Consider the following 19736-nt stretch of genomic DNA (forward strand, 5'->3'; position numbering starts at 1 on the left):
GTTGAAAATAGCACTATAACATAACTTCACACTGGAAATGTAAACATGAGGATAGGTCATGAACCTTGCTGACATGTGGATGTTGAAGAGTCAGGGTTAATCATTAGATAAGTTCCTTATATGTATGCACAAGCCTCAGAGCACATGATTTAAATTTATGCCTTAGCAAAATGATGGCTTTATAAATTATGGATGTTTAGAGATACCATAGATGATTAAAATTGTAAATATTATATCCATGAATGTCAGTGATCTATGTAGATGTGATTGTTGACTTATGACACTTTACGTATCAGTTAAAATAGTATTGTCCAGCTTTAATTTAGAATCTATCAATAGCTTGCGGCAATATTTCATTGAAGCTTTGTTTTCTAAGCATACTACCACCAAATTCTTCTAAATTTATAATTTTTATATTTAAATTTGAAATAATTACCTTTTTTAAAGATTTATTTATTTTAGAGGGAGAACACACACAGCAGCTTCAGTGCAAGGGGGAAGGGCCAGAGGAAGAGGAAGAGAGAGAATCTCAAGGAGACTCCCCACTGAGCACAGAGCCTAATGTGGGGCTTGATCCCACAACCTGTGAGATCACAACCTGAGCTAAAACCAAGAGTTGGATGCTTAACTAACTGAGCCACCCCGGCACCCCTGAAATAATTATCTTTTTTTTTTTTTTTTTAAAAAGACATGAGAGACAGAGAGAGGCAGAGAGGCAGAGACACAGACAAAGGGAGAAGCAGGATCCATGCAGGGAGCCCGATGCAGGACTCGATCCTGGGACCCCAGGACCATGCGCCAGGCCAAAGGCTGGTGCCAAACTGCTTAGCCACCCAGGGATCCCCTGAAATAATTATCTTAAAAACAAAATCACAGAATAGAAAGTCCAGAAATCTATCCACATGTATACTGTCCATTGACTTTTTTTTTTACAGGAGTACCAATGCAATTCAATGGGGAAAGGAAACACTCTTCAACAAATGGTGGTAGAACATCTGGATGTCTAAATGGAGGGGAAAACATGAATTTTTCTCCTAGCATACATAAACATTAAGACAGATAATTGACCTAAATCTAAAAGCTAAAGCTATACAACATCTAGAAACATCTAAGAATATCACTGAAATTTTGGAGTAGGTAAAGATTTCCAAGGACACAAAAGACATTGAACTATAAAAGGAAAAAATTATAAATTGGACTTTTCAAAAATTTAAAATTCTGTGCATTGAAGACAACATTAAAAAAATGAGAAGGCAAAAAAAAAATGAGAAGGCAAGCTACAGACAGGAAAGAAAATTGCAACTAATTTGTATGGCAAAGGACTCCTATCCTGAGTATATAAATATAAAAAGTGTGAAAAATGACCAGAAGTCTTCAACAGATACTTCATAAAAGAAGATACTGGAATGTTCAATAAATACATACAGATGTGCTCAACACCACTAATTATTAGAGAAATGCAATATAAAATCACAGCAAGGTATTGCTTCACACCTACCCAATGGCTATAATTAAAAAGGCTGATAACATGTTGGTAAGATTGTATAACAATTAGAACTCTGACACTTTGCTGCTAAAAGTATAAAATGTTATACAATTGCCTTAGAAAACTATTTGACAATTTCTTATAAGGTTAAATTTGTATCTCACTCTGTGACCCAGCAATTCCACTCCAAGTTATAAACCCCAGAGAAATGAACTGAGTTTTTCCAAAAGGGATGTGAACGTTCATAGCAACTTTATTCATGATAGCCCCAAACTGGAAAAACCCAGATGTGCATTACAAATAAGTGGACAAATTGCGACATATTTATTCAGTGAGTTGCTATTCAGCAATAAAAAGAAAGAACTGTTAAAGTAAAATACGGGTAAATCTAAAAAATATAGTATCGTACAAAAGAGTACAAAATTAATGTTTCCACTCGTGACGTTGAAAGGTGAGCTGTGCTGGTAGAAGTTAGAACAGTGGTTACCTCAGGTGGTCAAGGTAGAGTATTAACTGGAAAGGAGAACTTTCTGGGGTGATGGAAGTGTTTTATGTCTTCATTTGGGTGTTCCTTGTCTACATTTGTCAAAACTCATCAAATTGCGGTCATAAGGTCTGTGTATTTTACTGTTTTTAAATTATACCTCAGTAAAAAAGAATCTGACTCAGCATAGAAAGCACTGTCACAGTATCATGCCTTCTGACTAAATGCAAGGATATATATGAAGCACTTAAAACAATGTCTGTGTGTCAGGCAAGAGTATTGATCTTGGTGATTATTGCTTTAGTACCCTTCTGCTACCATTTTCTCTTCCTGCTTAAGCTGGTCCTATATGCACTCTTTTCTTGTGAATATTATTTTAAGGCTTATGGCCTTAGTGTGTGTCAGATTTGGGGATTCTTTTGTTGAGATGAGGTAAAGGTGAAGTTCTTGAGACAGGTAATAACTAATTATACCCGGAAGACAATTTATTTGTGTCTGGCAGGAGAAGCTCTTGAGGGAAGAGTAAAGTAGAACATTTAAAAACAAATAACAACTTGAGTACATGTTTCAGAATATATTATCTGTAGCTTTTAGAAATTATTATTTCCTATTTTACAAAGAAGCTGGTTTGTGTTGCCAAGAAACCAGACCACGTCTGGAGCTTTCTTTAAGTGCAAGGGGAATTTTAAAAATAAATTGATACAGAAAAAGGAAAAACCCATTCTGGTTGATCAGAAATTAAAGCGTGTATGATGTTCTGAGTTCCATCCACTAATAGAAGATAACAGCTCTTTTATTGGCCAGATTACCTATATTATAGCAGCATATGTGAAAGATAAGAGGGAAACACGCGCTTGATTGAGACCAAGTGATGCAGCAGGAATCAAGGGAGAAATGGGAAGTGGTTTTGAAGTCTCTGACCCAAACTTAGGGCACAGTGCGGGCTCTGCCTTTCTGTTGTATTATGCTGTCCTAGGTGGAAGAGTAGATACATAAAATGCTTATCTCTTCAGGTACTGTTCTGTAAGATGATGTGGAAAGGAGTTTTCTTGTGGCAAATGCACTCTCTGGTCTCCCTTCCTTTTCCTTTCAATATAAGATCACTTTCTCTTTGCTCCTGAGGCTGCCGGGAGTATTATGTTTTCTTTCAATTTATTCAGATTGCAATTCTGTTTACTTTCTATCTGGGAACAGTCTTTAGTGTCCCCCACCCCGCCCCAATACACATCAGTGTAGACTCTTTGCATTCAGCCTGCCTGTCCAATCTCATAGAATGTGCACTGAGAAAACTAATTGCAGAGATAAATTGGTTCTTGATGTGCATGAGTGATCAAGAGCAAAGTACCTTAATTTCAGATGCCTTCAGAGAGATTTTTTTTAACCTTTGCTTTTAAGAGGAAGATTATAAAGTATTATCACTACTTCAGGTCAGGATTATATTGCTTTTGGTCAAAAGCTGTTGTAAGATTTACAAGGTAATAGAAACAAAGTAATCTAAAGAAAAATTATAAAGATCAAAGCAACTCAAAATTAAAGTGAATTTGAGTGTAAGCGTAGGTATGATTTTAGAGTAAAAAAAAGACCTCACACCATACATCATTTATGTCTTTTTTTTTAACTTCTAAAATAACTTCTAAAATAACTTCTAAAATAGCTTTAGTTTTCTTTAATTTTAGGGAAAAGCAAGAGACTTGAGTAGTCATTTGAGGGTGTTGTCCCCAGTTGGATACAAACTGTTTCAATGATTTGTGATTTGTCCCAGATATAAAGTAGGGTGATTTGGAGGTAATAATGGAAGGTCCTGCAGCGTATACTAGGTACCGGCCTTGGCTGCTGATAATTTCCAAACCTGTATGTTATAACTCTGGCTCCCTTCCTTGTCTATAGACTCATATTTCTATCCAGTTGTGGAAGTTTTTACCTGGATATCTGATAGGTACCTCAGCCACTTCAGTGTGTCTCAAACTGAATTTTAAAAAAATATTTTATTTATTATTTGAGAGAGAGCAAGCAAGTGGAGGAACAGAGGGAGAAGGACAAGCAGACTCCATGTTGAGCATGAAGCTTGACTCAGGGCTTGATCTCAAGACCCTGAGATCATGACCTGAGCCGATGCTTAACTGACTGAGCCACTAAGGTGCCCCTCAAACTGAATTTTTAAAATCTTATTTTCAAATTTCTTCTCCAGTTTGTCTGTCCTTCCTTATTTCTGTATTTTGATGTATGGCTTCATTATCATCTTCTCGCCATTAATCTTTACTTCTGCCCTTTCTGCCAACTCGTATTATAGCCTTTGAAATTTCTTTCAGATCTAGCCATCTACTCTATCCCCTCTGTCACTGACCAGTGTATACCCTCACTACCTGCTATTTTAAAAATTATTATTTTGAGTGATGAATACTTCTTAAAAAAGAAATCAGACCCTTCAAAAATTTATAAAATAAAAAATGCAATCCTTTCTCTCCCGATTCTACTTCTCTCACATAACCACTGTTTCTGTTTGGTTTATATTATTGCCAGGCATTTTTTTTTAAGATTTTATTTATTTATTCATGAAAGACACACACACATACAGAGAGGCAGAGGGAGAAGCAGGCTCCCATGCAAGGAACCTGACATGGGACTTGATCCGGGGTCCCCAGGCTCAGGCCCTGGGCTGAAGATGGCACTAAACTGCTGAGCCTCCCAGGCTGCCCACCAGGCATTTTCTATGCATTTCTAAACATACAGATAAAACTATAGAAGTAATCTCATACTTTCCATCTTTTGCTTAGATGATTAAAACATACTTCTCAATGGTCTCCCTGCCATGATCCCATCTCCATACTGGCCATTGCCAGAGTTGTCTTCAAAACAGCAAAGCTACTCTGCGTAAAGATCTCTCTCCATGTTCCCTATCACCTATCAGATAAGGGCCAACCTCTTAGTATGGCATATACAGAAACCTTCATAGTCTAGGCCCTGCATCTGTCTCCAACCTTACTACTTGCCACTTTTGCTTTGCTCCTTATCTCATTATTCCCTAGATAGGTCATATCTCATCCTGTCTCCCTTGCTTTGTATATAAGCTTAATCTCTTCTCTACTCATGGCAAGAATCCTGCTCATCTGTTGCCTCATTTGTAGAGGTATCTTTACCATTTTTCCCAAGCAGAAATAATGGCTCTCTCTTCTCTGATCCTTTAGTGCCTTAATCATATCTTGGGTTTGGTTTGGTTCTGCTTGTTTTTGGTCTGTTTTTGGTCTGTTTATGTATCTCTTCCTTAGTTCTCCCAAAGCAGAACTCTTGTGTAACATAACATTTTATATCTGAAACTCTGCTTAGTATATAACAGGCATTCAATAAACATTTAGTAAATAGGCATGTCTGTACTTTAGACTTAATTTGCTATAAAGACCTAAGTTGGGATCCCTGGGTGGCGCAGCGGTTTAGCGCCTGCCTTTGGCCCAGGGCGCGATCCTGGAGACCCGGGATCGAATCCCACGTCAGGCTCCCGGTGCATGGAGCCTGCTTCTCCCTCTGCCTGTGTCTCTGCCTCTCTCTCTCTCTCTCTGTGACTATCATAAATAAATAAAATTAAAAAAAAATACCTAAGTTAAGTAAAATTTTAGATCCCATCATGTTTTGGAATTTGAAGCCATTTTACTTAATATTTTGATGAGTTTTGCTTAATGTTATTTTTTTTTTTACCTTTTATGAATGGTAGTACAATTTCAGCATGAAGTTATTTCTTATAAAATAACTCAGCATTTAATGGAACACTATATAACAATTAAAAATAATGAGTTAAATCTATTTAGAGACAAGAAATGTACAAGATATATTGTGAAGTAAAAAATGAGTTATGTAAAAGTTTGATCCTATGTTTAAGGATGTTGTGTGTAAAGAAATCCAGACAAATATAAATTAGATTATCCTTTTTGTTTTTTTATTCTCTAATCTTTTTTTTAAAGAGTTTTTTAAAATTAAATTTATCTTTAAAAAATTCATTCATTCATTCATTCATTCATGAAAGACACAGAAAGAGGCAGAGACATAGGCAGAGGGAAAAACAGGCTCCCGGTGAGGAGCCCAATGTGGGACTTGATCCTCAGACTCAATCCTGGCACCCTGGGATCACGCTCTGAGTGCTCAACTGCTGAGCCACATAGGCATCCCTATTTTAACTTATTTTAGAGAGTGACCGAGAGAAGAGCATGAGAGCCTGAGTGGGGGGAGGGGCAGAGGAGAGGGAGAGAGAATCTGAAGCAGGTGGGGCTGAGCATGGAACCTAACATGTGGCTCAATCTCACAACCCTGAGATCATAATCTGAGCTGAAACCAAGAGTCAGACACTCAACCAACTCAGCCCTCCAGGTGCCCCTATTCTCTAATCTTTTAATATAGTATTTCTACTCTGTAATTCTGTAACGTTTGAATTTTTTGTACAGTAGGCGTGTACTTTTTTTTTCAGTAAGCATGTACTTTAAGAAGCAGAAAAAAAAATCAGCCACTCTTCAGTTTTCAACCTTTTCTATTCTTACAGAAACATAAAGTCTAGGTAGCAGAAGTTTGTTTTGTTTTTAGTTGCCCAGAGAGTTAAAAAACTATCTTTAAGTAAAAACTGAAATATAAATATGAATTTGAGGGGATGCCTGGGTTGCCCAGCGGTTAAGCATCTGCCTTCGGCTCAAGGTGTGATCCCCAGGTCCCGGGATTGAGTCCAACATCGGGCTCCCTGCATGGAGCCTGCTTCTCCCTCTGCCTATGTCTCTGCCTCTCTGTGTCTCTCATGAATAAATAAATAAAATCTTTAAACAAATAAATAAGAATTTGAAGGCATTTTAGCTATATGTATCAGATCAGGTCAGTAAGTGTTTAAATGCCAGGTGCTATAGTAGAACGTGAAGGATGTGGTTTCTATTGTGTAGTAACTTACAGCTCATGGTGAGTAGCAGAAATTACGAGTAGCAGTTTGTGAAGGAGATAAAATAAGTTATAAACCATCCTATAGGGATCCCTGGGTGGCACAGTGGTTTAGTGCCTGCCTTTGGCCCAGGGCGTGATCCTGGAGTCCCTGGATCGAGTTCCACATCAGGCTCCCTGTGTGGAGTCTGCTTCTCCCTCTGCCTGTGTCTCTGCCTCTCTCTCTCTCTCTCTGTGTCTCTCATGAATAAATAAATAAAATCTTAAAAAAAAATTAGCCATCCTATAATTAACCATTTTAAAGATACTTTCTTTAAACTGAAATTTTTCCCTTGTATTTTGAAGGTGAAACTTTATTTCAGTGTTTTATTAGAAACTGAAAAATAAGAATTGCTTTGTTTTAAGGTCAAATTGAAAAGGACATTTGCTTATAAGTAAGACATAATGAAAAATACATAAGGAAGATTTTTTTAATGATTATATAGCTAAGATTTTAAAATATAAATGCCTGAAGTATCAATTTCTAGTAAGCATGCTATTTGTTTGATTAGTATATAAATTGTCATGTAGATCATTAAAAATTGAAAATATATACTTGATGTTCAAAAGAGTATTTTCTTGATGTAGTAAGCTGATATTTTCTCTAAGTTTTGCTGAATAACTGTTAACTGAATATCTTTTGCTGATTGTTTGCTAAGTGACTACCAAGATAGGTTTAGATTAAAGCTTCAGGGTTCTAAAACTCATTGAAGATAATTTGGGATACTTTGTCTCCTCTACCTGTAAAGTGAAACAGAATTTTAATAGAAAGAGCTTGGTTTATGGATTAAAACAATTTTCTTGTAAAAATGAGATAATTCATGGTGGAGATTCCATTGTGATGGCTGCATTTTTAAAATTATTTTTTAAAATTATTTTTTATTTTTTGCTTCCTACTGAAGAAGCTCTTAGTGCACTTGCTAAGAACATAAGGAGTCATGTCAGAGGTCAGCTATTTGAGTCCATTTTCCCACAGCTGCCTGGTGCGAGTGATCTTTTACTGTGTTTTAAAAAAATGGGCAAGGATTAGAGAGGATTAGAAAGAATATTACCCTCCTGAATATAGGCCCAAGGCACTAAGGGGAGAGAACCCAACCAGGCAGCAAATGGGCTTTGCTTGACCAGGACACAACCTCTGCTGCATTCCTTTAAGAAACTGAATGGGAAATGTTAAGTCCCCAAACTGGATTAGTAAATAATCTCATAGCTTGTGACATCTGCTAAAATAAATTGATGAGCAAACTGCATTCTTAAACTTTGAGGAGAGAGCCAGAGACATCAAGATTAAGAGTAACTATTCTTTTTTCTCCCCAGCTTTATTGAGGCATAGGAGTAAGAGCAATTAAAAACAGGCATTAAGCTCAGTGAGTGTTGGAAAGGCACATTTCATAAAAAAAAAAAAGAAAATATTATTTTAGATATATTCATACAGTACACACATATTGATTAATAACCAGAGGCTCAATTTTGAAACCACTACACCTTTTTGTTTCTTCCTGCTTGTAGCAGTTTGACAAAGTGTTTCACAAATTTAAGCTCCAATGTATGTTATTTGTTTCCTTAGTTTGTGTCACAACCTGAGGAACTCAGAATTTGGAAGTGTAAGAATATATCATTTACGACACTTCTCAGTAGTCTCTTTCTATATTTTATAGCATAAGTTAATGTGGTTTGGACCTTAGGGTACATACTTTGGTATCAAATTATGTAGAACCAAACAGGTTGTTTCAAACCAGTCAAGTAGGGGAAATGTACTCTGGTCTTAGTCTTTGGAGGAAATATTTAGCTAACTAAATATTTTCTGAGAAGTTTTAAGTTACCACTTTAATAGTAAAGATGATGTACAAGTGGTTAATTCTGCATCTTTCTTTATGTAATTAGTACATTTGACTGTACTGCTTTTGTTATGGATTATAATATTAAGGCAAGTATTCAAGAATTTAAGATATTATTTAATTTCATATGTGAATAAGAATTGATAGGCTAGAACTTCTTTTTTAAAAAAATATTACATTTATTTATTCATAAGAGACACAGAAAGAGAGGCAGAAACACAGGCAGAGGGAGAAGCAGGCTCCATGCAGGGAGCCCAATGTGAGACTCGATCCCTGGATCCAGGATCATGCCCTGAGCCGAAGGCAGACAAAGGCAGATGTTCAACTACTGAGCCACAGGTGTCCTAGGCTATAACTTCTTTAACAGGCACACTCACTAATTCCTTGAATGTGTATTGTGCAATGCTTTCTTAGCCTTGTTCAAGTTGGTGTACAACAGCCCTCTGTGTCCCCACCCAACTGCCCAATCTGTTCATCCACATTTTATGCATCTTTATGGATCAGTTCAAATCCCAAATTCCATCAAATGGCTTATTTTCAGCTCCTATATCATAATTAATGCCTTCTAAATGTATAGTTACCATATGACCCAGCACTTCTATTCCTGGATCTATACCCAAGAGAGATGAAAACATATGTTCACATTAAAAGTACATGAATCTTTATCGCAGCATTATTCACAATAGCCAAAAGTGAAAACAATCAGTTGTTCATCCAATAATGAATGGATAAACAAATGTGGTATATCCATATAATGAAATATTATTCAGCCACAAAGAGGAATGAGGTACTAGTATATGATATAATATGGACATACCTTCAAACACTATGCTGAGTGAAAGAAACCAGTTATAATAGACCATATATTATATGATTTTTAAAAATTTATGTGATTCTTTTTGCATGAAATAACCAGACCATATATTATATGATTTTTTAAAATTTATGTGATTCTTTTTGCATGAAATAACCAGAACAGGCAAATCTGTAGAACTGCAAAGTACATTAGTGGTTGCTTAGGGGGAATGGGAGTTAGAGGGTAATGACTAAAGAGGATGGGGATTCTTTTTGCAGTGATGAAAATGTTCTAAAATTGACTGTGGTAATGGTTGTATAAACCATTAAAAAAATAAAACTAAAAAAATAAAAACCATTGAGTTATATACATTTATTTGGTTGTATACTTTAAATGGGTAAACTGTAAAGTATGAATTATATCTCAATAAAGCTGTTATAAAAAAGTTTAAAAATTTATATCTTTTATCCAAATTCTTTTTTTTTTAAGATTTTATTTTATTTACTCATGAGAGATACAGAGCGAGAGAGAGAGAGAGGCAGAGACACAGGCAGAGGAAGAAGCGGGTTCCATGCAGGGAACCCGACGCGGAACTCGATCCCAGGACTCCAGGATCATGCCCTGGGCTGCAGGCTGTGCTAAACTGCTGCGCCACTGGGGCTGCCCTATCCAAATTCTTATATACACTGTTTATACCTCTAATAAAGCACTCAACATAGTCTTGTTATAATTAGTAACTTAAGAAATCTGCCTTTCTCGGGGCACTTGGGCGGCTCAGTCAGTTAGGCATCTGCTTTCGGCTCAGATCATGATCTCAGGGTCCTGGGATTGAGCCCTGAGTCCTGCATCAGGCTCCCTGTTCAGCAGAGAACCTGCTTCTCCTGCTCCTACCCCCTGCTTGTGCATTCTCTCTCAAATAATAAAATAAAATCTTTAAAAAAAAAAAAAATCTTTCTCATTATGTTAGGAAACTCCAGAGAATCTGGCATTTCCTAACAAGCATAGTGCTTTGCACTCAGTAAATATTAGTCTAATTGAACTTATTCACAATTGAATTCCTCCACCTGTAAAATGGGAATAAGGAAAAAGAATGTCACCACAAAATGTTCCAAAATTGTATTTTAGATCTTTATACTTAATTCTCTTTTGGAAAAATAATATTTACTCTCACATTATTTCCTCAGCTGAGTTTCCATTTTGTATTTAGCAGAGTTATACATAAAGTATTTAGCACCTTATTTTTGCCTTTAGGAATATTCTGATCTTTGGAATTTGCATATAAGCATTTTATACACATTATCAGTGTGACCCTTTTGTCATCTCAACTAGCTTAATGTTTGTTTTTTTAAATGAAACTGATTTTATAAAATTCGTATCTACATTTTTGTGCATGTTTGAGCTTAACATAATTTTTCATTTTCTTGTGGTGTGTCTTTGTGTGTGTTATCTTTCTAGTATTTACTAGAGATGAAAAGTCTAATTTTACCTCCAGAACACATTCTGAAACGAGGGGATAGTGAAGCAATCGCCTATGCTTTCTTCCATCTTCAGCACTGGAAGAGAATAGAAGGTGCTCTTAACCTGTTACAGTGTACATGGGAAGGCAGTAAGTATTCTTTTCCAAATGTACCACTAATATCTTGGACTGTTATTGCATTCCCAGGCAGCCTTTCTAAATGAGATTGTCTGAGTGTCCAGAAGTATTGTTCAGATTTTTTTCAAAGTGAACTCAGAGGTGTTTATTTAGTTTATTGGTAGGAGAAATACTTCATGTACTTATTGATGCTACATTTAGGAAAAGCAAAATGAGAAACTATTACAGTATTTTGCCATGTATTCATTTAAATGACATGTTTGTAAGGACAGTAAATGAAACTTACATCCCTTAATTTATAAGCTTTTTAATGTGGTTGAGTTCTGGTTCTAATATTTTTTAAATTGGACTTTTGTTTTATTTTCAGATATATACATCATGAAACTATTTTCCTCACAACTAATATCAACTCTTGTTCTTTTTTTTAAAATATATTTTTTATTGTGGTAATATACACATAACATAAAAGTTACTATTTTAACCATTTAATTTTTTAACCATTTAATTTTTTAAATTTTTTATTACTTTTAAAAGATTTTATTTTTAAGTAATTTCCACACCCACTGTGGGGCTCAAACTCAGAACCCGAGATCAAGTCTCACACTCTGCCAACTGAGTCAGCCAGGCCCTCCTGTTTAAAACTGTTTTAACAGTTTTAAAATTTACAGTTCAGTGGTAGTATGTACATTCACATTGTTGTGCCACCATCACCATCATCTATCCCTAGAACTTTTTCATCATCCCAAACGGAAATTCTATATCCATTAGACAGTAACTCCCCATGCTTCCCCTCTCTCCAGCCCCTGGTAACCATTCTATCTTCTGTCTCTATGAGTTTGGCTAGTGTAGGTATCATATAGTATTTATCTCATTAAATCAGTCTTACTTCACTTAATGTTGTAGCATGTGTCAGAAAATCATTCCTTTTTAGGGTTGAATAATATCCCATTGTATGTAATATACTTTGTTTATACATTCATCTGTCAATGGACATTTGGGCTATTTCCACCTTTTTGGCTATTATGAATAATCCTGCTATAAACATGGGTATTACAAGTATTTGTTCAAGTTCCTGCTTTCATTTCTTTTGGGTATATACCTAGAAGTGGAACCAGTAGATTATATAATTCTGCATTTAATTTTTTGAGGAACTGTCAGTATTTTCTATGGCAGCTGTACCATTTTATATTCTACCAACAATGCACAAGGGTTTCACTTTCTCTATATCCTTGGCAACATTTGTTCTCTTTTTTTTTTTTAATAATAGCCATACTAATGGATATGAAGTGGTATCTCATTGTGGTTTTGATTTGCATTTTCCTGATAATCAGTGTTGTTGAACGTTTTTTTATGCACTAATTGGTCATTTGTATATCTTCTTTGGAGAACTATATTGTTATTCAACAATAACATCTCTTATTTGTCACTTCTTAAAATCACTTAGAAAATGAAAAAGCTTAATCAAAATATTTTGTCAGTTGAATTTTTATGATTGTCTTGGAAAGTACACTTCTGCTGTCAATAAAAATTCAAGAATAAATTCAATACACATTAACTAGAATTGGTTTAACCCCCTCAGTTCCTAATACTGAGGCACCTTGGGGCATTGTAGCAAATTCACAAGAGTGCCAAGGGATATTTAAAAATTTCAGTGGAAACACAGCAATACTCAATGTCAGTCAGGCATCATTCAAACTGTTAGTTCTGAATAGTTCAAGGTTTCACTATTAGGTGGCTCTCCATTTTCTATTTCTTTTGATGTCATAGCTTTACAAAGCTGGATTTTTCTTAGTTGCTATGATTATTTTTTTAAGATTTTATTTATTTATTCATGAGTGACAGAGAGAGAGAGAGAGAGAGAGAGAGAGAGAGGCGGAGACACAGGCAGAAGGAGAAGCAGGGAGCCCAACGTGGGACTCTATTCTGGGACTCGAGGATCATGCCCTGGACCAAAGGCAGGCACTAAACCGCTGAGCCACCCAGGGATCCCCTAGTTGCTATGATTAAAAGAAGTACCACCGAAAAACAAAAATCAGTGTGGAGCAGGAAATGAGGATGGTCGTGTCAAATTCCAAGGTTTGAGAAGTTATGTATAACCCAACAGGTACATACATCCCATTAGTAAGAAAAGGTGGTTGTTTAAAAATGAAATAATTAGAGGTACCTGGCTGGCTTGATCAGTAAAGTGTGCGACTCTTGATCTTGGGGTTGTGGGTTCAAGCCCTACATTGGATATAAGATTACTTGAGAAAATAAAATCTTTAAAAACATGAAATAATTATTTTTCCCTTTAATTTATATGTTTTGTTTTTGTTTTTTCAAATCACTGCTAAGTTGTTAGGACATAAGCCTTTAAAGTTGTTTGGACCCACTACTTAAATAGAATTGTTAGGTATTTGGGAACCACCATCTTCCAGTAATTTGCCAAAATGACCAACACAAAGGGAAAGAGGAGAGGTACCCGCTATATTTCTCTAAGCCTTTTAGAAAACGTGGAGTTGTTCCTTTGGCCACATACATGCGAATCTATAAGAAAGGTGATATTGTGGACATCAAGGGAATGGGCACTGTTCAAAAAGGAATGCCCCACAAATGTTACCATGGCAAAACTGGAAGAGTCTACAATGTTACTCAGCATGCTGTTGGCATTGTTGTAAACAAACAAGTTAAGGGCAAGTTCCTTGTCGAGAGAATTAATGTCCGCATTGAGCATATTAAACACTCAAAGAGACGAGATAGCTTCCTGAAGCGTGTGAAGGAAAATGATCAGAAAAAAAAGGAAGCCAAAGAGAAAGGTACTTGGGTCCAACTGAAGCGCCAGCCTGCCCCACCCAGAGAAGCACACTTTGTGAGAACCAATGGGAAGGAGCCTGAACTGCTGGAACCCATTCCCTATGAATTCATGGCATGATAACTGTGAAGAAAATAAAAGACCTCAGGATTGTTAAAAAAAAAAAAAAAAGTTAGGTATTTCTTTCAGCCTAGGGGCATCATAAAAAATTTGAGGCATGAAGCCTTGAAACAAGAGAATTTGGGAACCTCTGAATTAACCACTTGCTAGAGGTCAGACAGTGTGCTTGTCACTGACAATATGCAGGTTAATGAAACTGGGACTGCTAACACTGAGGAGTAGAATGCTTTGGATAATTAGACTTCCTTTTGCTTTTTCTCTAGTAGTCTATAAGCTCCTCAAAGGCAAGTCCTCTATCTCATTGCCTTTATGTGTCTTCAGTGCCTACGGTTCTGCCTGGCACATAGGAGGTTTTCAATAAATATGTGACTTACTCTGTATTTTGTAAATATTCTTTTTATGAATGATTTCCTAGTGTTACCACTGATTTACTCTGTGACTTTGGGCAAATCCCTACTTTTTACTGTGACAGAAAAGTTCATATATTTTTTTAAGATTTTATTTATTTATCCATGAGAGACACAGAAAGAGAGAGAGGCAGAGACACAGGCAGAGGGAGAAGCAAGTTTTGTGCAGGGAGCTCGATGCGAGACTCAATTCCGGGTCTCCAGGATCAGGCCCTGGGCCGAAGGCAGCACTAATCCACTGGGCCACCTGGGCTGCCCCAAAGTTCATATTTTGACAAAAGTTTATAGAGCTAAGCATTAAAGGAAAAACAAAAAATTTATCACAATTTTGGTGAATACTTAGCTAGTTGAGTAGGTAATAAAGATTCCTTCTTTAAGAAGTCTGCAAGAGGGGTGCCTGGGTGGCTCAGTCAGTTAAGCTGCTGCCTTCAGCTCAGGTCATGATCCCAGAGTCCTGGGATCATGTCCCATATCAAGCCATGTTGGGCTCCCTGCTCAGCAAGGAGTCTGCTTCTCCCTCTACCCCTACTCATACTTTCTCTCTCTCTCACTTGCTCACTCAAATTAAAAAAAAAAAAAAATTTGCAAGAGCTGATGATAATCTAGATAGGTAAACTTTTTCTGTCAAGAGCCAAATGGTATTTAGCCTTTGCAGCCATAGTCTCTGTAGCTACCCGACTCTTATAGCATGAAAGTAGCCTTACATAATATAATGAAGAAGTGGTTTTAATATCTGTATTCTAATAAAATTTTACTTATAAACATATGGGATGTCTGAGAGGCTCAATGGTTGAGTATCTGCCTTTGGCTTGGGGCATGATCCCAGTATCCTGGGATTGAGTCTCACATTGGGCTCCTTGCAAGGAGCCTGCTTCTCCCTCTGCCTGTATCTCTGCCTCTCTCTCTCTCTCTCTCTCTCTCTCTCTCTCTCTCTCTCTCTCTGTGTGTGTGTGTGTGTGTGTCTGGCCAAAGGGCAATGCTTTGGTGGCCTCTGATCTAAATTAAATTCTCCTCATAGAAAATTTGGTGATACCTAACAGGTAAAGTTAGGAGCCATTGGGAAATCTTTTAGGTTGTCAGGAATTATGGTCACAACAGTGATACATGTTGCAGTTTTATAAAGATTCCTGGAAGAAAAGGAATACATACCCATAGAGTCAAGTTTGTTGTGTTTATAGTGAGGAGACAGAGGCAAGAAGGACCCACCCATCCTTAGTACCCACTACTCCCTTTAGTTTTATTTCAGCCAGACCATTCACTATTCTCTAAATAAGTCTTATTCTTCCACTTATTCCTTCTTTTGCTTACTTTGTTTCTTTCCTCTGAAAGGTACCTCTAAGAAAATTAATAAATGCTATGTGAAAATTTTATAAAAATATGTCTCCAAAGTAGCTTTGATCTACAGTATGGGATAAAAGTCAGTCTGAATGGAATGTCAACGTATGTATTTTTTTCCCTCAGCTTTTAGAATGATTCCATATCCACTAGAAAAAGGCCATCTATTTTACCCTTATCCGAGCTGCACAGAGACTGCTGATAGAGAGCTATTACCTAGTAAGTAAATATTCTAGTTTTCCTAAACTTAAAAGTAAGATGGTGCTTCATAGTATTTTCTCATAGTAAAAGTGCCTTTGGTTGAAATTCAGGATACTGTTTAAAATACTATTTTAGTCATTTCTTGGATGTAGTTGCATAATTCCATTCATTTCCTTACATTTTTGGGATAAAATGCTGTGTGAGATACAATGAGAACACAAAAATTGAAGACATTAAAAAGAGCAGTCATCTTACAAACATTTGAAGAAATAATACCAATCCTTCACAAATTCTTTTCAAAAAAGAAATGAACACTTCTCAGCTTATTCTATGAGACCAGTATTATCCTGATACCGAAACCAAAGGCATTACAAGAAAACTATAGAATGATAACCCTCATGACTATAGACACAAACATGTTCAACAAAATACTAGCCAGCTGAATCCAAATACATATAAAAAGGATTATGCTCCATGAGCAAGTGGGACTTACCTCACAAATGCAAGTGGTTTAACTTTTGAAAAGGCATTACATCGTGTTAAGAGAGTAAATGACAATGGATGCAGAAAAAGCACCTGACAAAAATCCAACACCCATTCATGGTAAAAATTTTGAACAAAGTAGGAATAAAAGAGAATTTCCTTAACCTGATAAAGAGCATCTACTAAAACCCCATAGCTAACAGCATACTTAATAATGATTTTATGATTTAAACACTGAATACTTTCTCCCTAAGATAAAGAATAAGGCAAGGATATCTGCTCTCCCCACTTCTCTTCAGTGTTGTACTAGAGATCTTAGTCAAGCCAGTATAAAAAAGGCATTCATGTTGGAAAGGAAGAAGAAAAACTGTCTTTATTCACAGATGACATCATAATATAGGAAATCTTAAGAAATTCAAAAAATACTATTAGATCTAATAAACAAGTTCAGCAAGGTTGCAGGATATGATATCAGCATATAAAACTCAGTTGCATGTTTATATACTGGCAGTGAAGAATCAGTCCAAAAATGAAATTTAGAAAATATTTCTAATCACAGTAGCATCGAAAAGAGCAACCAATTTAGGAATAATTTAACAAAAGAAATACATGGCTTATATATTAAAAACTACTTAATTTGCTGGGAGAAATTAAAGAAAATCTAAGTAAATGAGACATTCCATGTTTATTGATTGGAAGACCCAATATTATTTATATGGCAATTTTCTCCAAACTGATCTATAGATTCAATACAATCCCTATCAAAATCCCAGGAGGGATTTTGCAAAACTTGACAAGCTGATCCCAAAATTCATATGGAAAGGTAAAAGACTCAGAATAGCCAAAACAGTCTTTACAAAGAATGAAATTGGAGGGACTAAAGTTTCCAGTTCTAAAAGGAGTGTTGTGGACTTAGGGGGAGAACCAGAAGTATGTAGTGTTTTGATCTCTGAGAGTCCCATTGAGTCCTTGATTTCAGAAGTCAAACTTCTCAAAAGAATGGTCTGTACTTTGTGTCAGCTGCCTTATCCATTTACTCTTCTTCTCTGTGAACTGGTAAATTTCTGTGTAACTTTTCTTTTTATGATTTAACCATTTAGAAAGCATGCTGAAGATTATAAACATTAGGACCATGTTTCCTTATGTGACATAAACCTGTGCCATAATTTTTACAGTTCTGGGGCCGTTAGAACTCAAGTCTAAGAAGAAAAGTTGCAGTTTTACAACCACCAAGTGTAGTTAGCTGAAAAGTTCAAACAGATGAAAATTTAGGAGAGATTATAGAAGTTAAGTATGCTGTTATTTTTCTCCCAGGGTCTTTTATTTTCTTCCATCCTCTGAAAAAAGTTATCTGTTTTTCCTTTGAACTCTCAAAGCACTTTGTGTACTTCTTAACCTCCCTTCTAGATTGTAAACTTGAAGGCCAGCATTCTCTTTATCATCCCTCATGTATCTCTCTAATGTTCACCATGAAAATTGAATTCAATAAATATTTTAATTAGTCAAATGTATTAATGTATTCTTTTTTTTTTCAGTTTCAGAGGTAGAGTTAGCGATTCATTAGTTGCATATAATACCCACCACTTATTACATCAAGTGCCCTCCTTAGTGCCATAAATGTGCCAAATGCATTGTTAGTACCCAACAAAAATATTAAATATTATTCCCTTTTCTCCTTATCCTATTCCAAACTCCCAAACTGCTCACGAGTTAATAGAAAAGACTGTCAATCGAAAAAGGACAAACATTATATGGTCTTGTTCATTTGGGGAATATAAAAATTAGCGAAAGGGAATAAAGGGAAGGGAGAGAAAATGAGTGAAAATATCAGTGAGGGTGACAAAACATGAGAGACACCTAACTCTGGGAATGAACAAGGGGTAGTGGAAGGGGAGGCGGGGGGGGGGGGTTGAGGTGACTGGGTGATGGACACTGAGGGGGGCACTTGGAGGGATAGGCACTGGGTATTATGCTAAATGTTGGCAAATTGAACTCCAATAATAAAAAAAATTAAAAAAAATAGAAAGACTGATAATGTGTTAAGTGCTGCATGTCTACAATAGATTATAAGGAAGCTGGAATGGGGATTGCCTATATCTCTAAGGTCAGGGATGATTCCAAATCTGACTTGATTAACTTGAGAAATGGTGAATCCATCATACAGCAGGAGGAGGAGGTTTGGGAACAGGAGTTGGGGAAGTAAATAAATTCAGGCTTTGAGTATGTTGCATATGTAACACACTCACTTGTGTGTGTGCATATGTGTGTGTGTAATAAAAAATACTTCATTACATAATCTCTTTAGCACATAGCACATTTCATACATCTCTAAATAATATATGGGCTTAAGATGCAGATTAAATGTATATATTATATAAATAGTGATTGTTGTAGGTATTCTTTGGGTACAAGGAATAGCTGTTTTAAATTGAAAGGGAATTTGTTAGAAGACTAGGATTATCTCAAAGAATCCAAAGGCAGCAATTACAGTTGGACCTCAGAAGGGACTAGAACCAGAAATTAGAAGGCTATCAGGATTTTCAGGAGTCACTTATCTGTATATCTCTATCTCTGGCTGCCTTTTTCCATTCTCCTGTTCTCACTTTTTCTCCTTCCACAATGTCACCTCCTCTCTGTATGAACTCTCATTTCTGCTTCTCTCAGTGTGTCTGCTTCACTTTTATATCTTTCTCTTTGTCGTTTGGCTTTTCCTTAGACAGTGATGTAGCCAAACTTGATGCCTCCTACATTGCTCTAGTTTACATGTTATCAGTTCAGGCAAATAATATAGCATGAATAATATTCCAACCCTGCTTCTGAAACTTCTGGGAGGGCGCCTGAGTGGCTCAGATGGTTAAGTGTCTGCCTTCAGCTCAGGTCATGATCTCCAGGTCCTGGGATGGAGCGCTATGTCAAGCTCCCAGCTCAGCAGGGAGTCTGCTTCTCCCTTTCCATCTGCCTCTCCCCCTGCTTGTGCTCTTTCTCTGTCTGTCTCTCTCAAATGAATAAATTAAAAATCTTTTTAAAAAAATAAAAAAATAAAACTTCTGGGAGAATCTGATTTATCCAGGTGTTCATTCCTGGTCCAGTTAGTCATGGCCTAGGGACAGGTTCAGGTTGTGTAAACAGAATTGTCAGGGGTTCCAACATCTCTTTCTCTCTACATCTCTTTATCACCAAACCAACTTGGGAGCCCTCATTTTTCTAGGTATGGATGAGATCACTAAAGGAAGATTGTGCAGAGTGAGAAATAAACTGAG

The 19736-nt window shown here is 36.4% G+C and overlaps 1 protein-coding gene across 3 annotated transcripts in view; it reads left to right on the forward strand.

Annotated features, from left to right (window-relative positions):
- Nucleotides 1–19736, forward strand: part of ST7L (suppression of tumorigenicity 7 like) — a 68447-nt gene that overhangs the window by 43329 nt on the left and 5382 nt on the right. For 2 of the 3 annotated variants that reach the window (XM_055312410.1, XM_055312413.1), the window contains 2 exons: nt 11001–11151; nt 15919–16011. In XM_055312410.1, coding sequence (XP_055168385.1) covers nt 11001–11151; nt 15919–16011 — 244 coding nt within the window. The remainder of the gene's footprint in view (nt 1–11000; nt 11152–15918; nt 16012–19736) is intronic. The other variant, XM_055312411.1, reaches the window with a different exon arrangement.

Source organism: Nyctereutes procyonoides, unplaced genomic scaffold (assembly GCF_905146905.1).
Source record: "Nyctereutes procyonoides isolate TBG_1078 unplaced genomic scaffold, NYPRO_anot_genome, whole genome shotgun sequence".
In the NCBI taxonomy this organism is placed as follows: Eukaryota; Metazoa; Chordata; class Mammalia; order Carnivora; family Canidae; genus Nyctereutes; species Nyctereutes procyonoides.